Genomic DNA, 5,174 nt, shown 5'->3' with positions numbered 1-5,174 from the left:
TTCTATAATAATCTTTCTCATGTTCTACTTAATGTTAGTCCACTGTTCATGTGGTGGATGGTTCCACAAATTTTATGCATGCTTATGTTCTCAATTATCGTCAGAAAAAAATATGCTATAAGTAAACAACATAATTTGTAAGCTTTGAAGTGTTACATAAATATCAAACAGCTTATTAAAAACAAGAACTATTGATATATCTATTCTAATGAAGAATTGAAATGAAAGACAACAAAGTATAACTCTTACCTCTTCTGATTACGACGGTTTGGGAACTGAAAACTATTTTTTCTTAAATGGGGATGGCATTCTTTTTACAACTCTGAAGGAACTCTCTCTGCTGTCAGTTGGAATAAAAGTGAAGCGCAAGCCCTCTCCCTGGAGACATTTTATATTTCTTCTTCCTTCATTATACTCAGAGATGGCCAATCTGAATTGCTGACTACCCAAATACTGTTGATATAGAATCCCGTATTTCAGGTTTGAGACTATTTTCCTTCAGTGCTCTCGTTGCACAGACAAATTTTTGCTAAGTTCTAAAAATTTCACCAGGTGGAAACATCATGGAAATGGAAACTTACCCCCAACATATTTCATTTGGAAACTGGAGTTCAGAGCAAGTCATAAAAATTTAATTTAAGTAAGATTTATTGATTGCCTATAGTGTGCACGGTCCTCTATTAGACACATTGAAATTCAGGCACAAAACAGACACAAGATATCTGGCCTCAGGTACCTTATGATCTAACTAGTAAAATACAGATTAGAAAGAGTAAACAAACGTTACATGGATGGCAATGGTCACGTACTAGAATCAACATTAAAGAGCAGTAATTTAAGTAATCCAAAATGGCATCTAATCCTAAAATCATTTATAAAATGTATTTAGCTTTAAAATCCACAGCACTTCAAAGAAGATAATGAAGTTCCACTGCAGATAAAGTCACAAAGATACAAATACACTTAAGAGTATTATTAATGACTTTTGTTATTTTGGATCTTCTGTTTTCTTCTTATTATTGTTCGAAGTCTCCGTAATACCAGTTTATCAGACAGAAGCATGTCCTCTTGTTGTTCTAGATAATCCAGTAAATTTTCGGTCCATTCAAGTGCAGCTTTATGGCTAATATGCTTCTCTGGATTCAGTTCTGCTTTTCTAGTCTTATTGAAATGTTTTTGTTCAGCAGGCTTGGCCTGGTCCTCAGCACTTTCACTGTCTGTTAGCACCTGACAGCTTGAGTCATTGCTCCGAGAGTCAAACCACTGATCAATATTCTCAATGTCAACGTGTTCACAGTCTTCTGTATTCTGTAAAACTGTTGCTAAGTTAGCTGCTAAAATGGCTCCTTCATCAATGTTCATGCCTGAATTCTCTTCATTGCTAGGGAACAGTTTTTTCCATGCTTTGGTTATGGTACTAGATTTTACCATGTTCCAAGCTCTTGATACTTCATAAATTGCATCCAACACTGTCAAATTTTTCCAAAACATTTTTGGGTCAATTCCTTCACCCATGTATTTCTGAAGAAGTCCCGCTCGGTAGTATCTTTTTACTGTGGCTAGAACCCCCTGACTCATAGGTTGAATTAGACTTGTGACATTTGGTGGCAAATATTTCACAATTATTCTGCCATCATCTGAACTCAATAATTCTTCATTTGGATGTGCTGGGGGAAAATCCAAAAGAAGCACTGCTTTTTCTAGAAGCCCCTGGGATTTCAAATGCTTCTGTACCTGTGGCACAAAGTACTTTTCAAACCACTGTCTGAAAACAGAATGTTCTATCCATGCACTTTTTTGACTGAAGTAAGTGACAGGAAGGTTTGAAAGGTCAGCTCCTTTGAACGCACGGGGTTTTTTTGCTTTTCCCACAACACAAAGATTAAGTTTGTGTAAACCAGTGGCATTTGCACAACACATAATAATGATTCTCTCTCTGCTTGACCTATAACCAGAAGTAGTTTGTTCAGTTTCAAGAGCTAATGTCCTTGATGGTAGACATTTCCAGAACAATCCAGTTTGATCAGCACCATAAATTTGCTCCGGTTGTAGATTCTCTCTCTCGACAAATTCCTGAAAGTTACCGCAAAATTCACTGGCAGCAGTTTCATCTCCTTTTAATTTTGTTCCTTTACCAGCAGCCTTTGGAATACCATGGCGCTGCTTAAATCGAGTTAGCCAGCCAGATGATGCATTAAAATCACCTTCCATTCCCAGAGCATCAAAAAAGAATTTGGCTTGTTTTGCACAAATTGTTCCGGACACTGGAATCCCATCTGTTTTCTGTTGGTTAAACCACTCTATCATAACCCTATCAAGTTCCTCGTATGTCGATGACTTCATTGATTTACGTTTGGACACCCCACTTGTAGGATCTGAACTGTTTGCATAGTTTATTATCCTTTCTTTGTTCTTTTTAATATCACGAACTGTGGATTCACCAATTCCATACACTACAGAAAGCTTTTTGAAAGATATGCCTTCCTCAAGTTTCTTAATAATGTCAAGCTTGTCCTTAATTGTCAACACCACACGCTTACGTTTCCCCAACATTTTAAATGTCCAATATTTTAAGCAATTACTAGAACAAGATATTTAACAACTTAGATTTGAATACAATGAGACTAGAAAATGGGGTTTTAAGATCCCTTCCCTTCTCCGCAGGACCTAGATGGATGGTATGCTGGCCAATTTCCAGGCCAGGCCTATGTGACTCTCTTCACTTTGTTGTTTAAAGCCTACAAAGTTCTTTCAACAAGGACTAGTTTTAACTAAACCTATCTTCTTTCTTCCTCCTTACTTAGTTTAAGGTCTTTTCATGAACTGCAATCTCAAAGGAGACTGCAACCAATCTGTACCAGTAAGGTCTCTAAAACAGTCCTATTGTGTATTTAATTCTTCTTTCATTACAGGTAGAGACTCTTTGCTAAAGGAACTAAGACTCAGGTGGGAGTACTTTGAGAAATGTGCCAGGGGTAAATAGTTTAAGAGAGGACTTGTAGACATGACATATGGGAAAATATAATGGAAAAACTCATCCGCTTACGCTGTCTTTGTCAGGCAATGTACTGTATGGAACCCAGCCTCTTCTAGGCAAGGACTGCTAGAGATTAATTATTCAAGTGAGTGGTTATGGAAATCACAGGCAGGCGAGATAAGGCAAGCTGGACAGAAGTGAGCAGTGCAAATAAGGTGAAAATGGACAGGCAGAAAACTTTGTACTTTAACATGACACAAACTTATACCTAATGTATTTGGCAACTGGAAAGGCAAAAGGCGGACAAGAGGTGGTGTCACATGATTAAAGCAAGCATCAAAAACTTCATTGGTAGAAATCAGAACTCATGGTAGAAGGTATGGAGTGGAAGGCTCAGTGAAGATGTTAAAATAATCCTGGTGAAAGATGATCCTCGATGGGCCAACAGAAGTAGTTCCTGTGGGGAGCTGTATAAGCACTCGGTGCCTCCGAAACCTAAAGGAAAATACCAAAAACATTTTTTTTTTCAATATCAGGGTCTGTGGCATTACTCGTATCTATCCTGCAACTATATTGAGAAAATTAACGCCTCCTATCAGTGTGATGGCAAAATCCGACAAATAATGCTTTTAGGCATTATCTGGAGTGACAGCGGGACCTGAATTGCCTACCTCCTGAAATTAAGAGGTCAGAGACAAGCCGCGTTAGCGAGGGCCTCTCCCCGCAGGGCGAGCTCCGGAGCGCGGGACGTCTTTGCTCACGCGGAGGGAGCCCGGATTCCTCCGTGGACGCCGGCGACCAGGGTGTCACCGCCGCAGCGAGCGAGCGCTTGGCCCAGGGGACGCCAGTCAGCGGGCCGGGGGCATCGCTCTCCGCCAGCCCGCGCGGGGGCCAGACCGCCCTGAAAGCAAATGGAGTCTCTAGAGGGAGGCTGACACTGGTGGCGCGGCGGCAGCGGCAAGCGGCGAGCGTCGCCGCCGGAGCCGGAAGGCGGGGGATTAGGGTGCACGCGCGCGCCCCCGCAAGAACGCTGTGTCGGCAAGGGGGTGGGGCCTGCGCGGGCGAGTGCGCGCGGCCCGGGGGCGGGGTCTTCGGCGAGAGGGCGGGGGCGGGGCCGGCCGCTGCAGCTTCTTTAGGCGCGGCGTGGGTTTGGCTAAAGCCCTGCCTGCTCTAGCCTGCAGACTATTTAGTCGGCCAGCAGGGGGCGGTCCAAGTCCACCCTGTCTTGGCCCTTCTTTCAGTGGCTCGCCTCTGGGGGCGAGGCTTCCTCCTCTCTCAGGTGGAATAAAAATCGCACCCTCTGAGGGCTCTGGAGAAAGCTACTCATCCTCAGGTGCCACGAGCGGCTTGCGAATGGGGCTGGGCGAGCGCACGTGGAGCGTGTTTACAAATAGCGGCCGCTGCACCCGTGCGTTCCAGCGCCCGTCACATGGGACTGGAGGAGTCGGAGCGAGGATCATGAGCAAAGGTAGAAGCGAGCTGACGCGGTTGCTGGCCGAGGGCAGGAAGGCTAGCTCCCTTTGGGGACCGGGTTCAGGAGAGGAGCTGGGCTTACATTCTGCATAACCTACCTGAGCAAGCCCGGGGTTCCTGAGGTGCAGCAGGGGTTGGTCAAACTGGGTATCGAGTATTCCCTCCCTGGTTGCGATGCTCCAGGGTTGAAGTCACAGTCACCATAGAAGCGGACCCTGTGCAAGACGGACTGCACCTGGGAGACGCGTGAGCCTGTGGGAGACTCCCTCGTGAGTTTCCTGCCGCCCCTTTTCTCCTTCTGCTTCTCGGTAGTAATGAGGAAATTTGCAGTTTGACAAATAGTCCCTTGGTTTATTTTAAGTGGAGGTAGCATTAGTTTCTATTTTGGAATTCTAAATGGACCGAATGCCAGCACTTGTGTACTAATAACCTCTGCGTTGAACCATGCCAACTCCCCCTTCCCGAACTCCGTTCCTTATGGCGGGCGCGGGGGGGGGGAGGTTTGCTCAGAGCCTTCCCAGGGGAAGGGAGTGGCTGCACCTCCATCCTGCAGCACCTGTTTACCAAGGAAACGCGTTTAGCCTTCTCTCTCTCTCTCTCTCTCTCTCTCTCTCTCTGTGTGTGTGTGTGTGTGTGCGTGTATAATACTTTGAAAAATGGAAAAGGCTAAAGTTTCTCCAGTACCCTAACATAAATGTCTAGTCATTTTCGTTAACATAAAGTA

The 5,174-nt window shown here is 44.5% G+C and overlaps 1 protein-coding gene across 1 annotated transcript; it reads right to left on the bottom strand.

Annotated features, from left to right (window-relative positions):
• Positions 1-630: 630 nt before the first annotated feature.
• Positions 631-3,909, bottom strand: TIGD2 (tigger transposable element derived 2). The gene is made up of 2 exons (XM_047091939.1): positions 3,649-3,909; positions 631-3,472 (listed from the first exon to the last, which is right to left on the bottom strand). Exon 2 carries the CDS (start codon positions 2,551-2,553, stop codon positions 976-978), a length of 1,578 nt encoding a protein of 525 aa, XP_046947895.1. The 5' UTR covers positions 2,554-3,472; positions 3,649-3,909; the 3' UTR covers positions 631-975.
• Between the last annotated feature and the right edge of the window lie 1,265 nt (positions 3,910-5,174).

The sequence above is a fragment of the Lynx rufus genome, unplaced genomic scaffold (assembly GCF_022079265.1).
Source record: "Lynx rufus isolate CCGP_SWC_20201006 ecotype Redwood Valley unplaced genomic scaffold, mLynRuf1.p SCAF_3, whole genome shotgun sequence".
NCBI lineage: Eukaryota > Metazoa > Chordata > Mammalia > Carnivora > Felidae > Lynx > Lynx rufus.
This window is presented reverse-complemented; position numbering and strand designations above follow the sequence as displayed.

What these genes read in the sequence shown, in the direction of transcription:
- TIGD2 (XM_047091939.1), bottom strand. Translation starts at nt 2,553, where the DNA reads ATGTTGGGGAAACGTAAGCGTGTGGTGTTGACAATTAAGGACAAGCTT.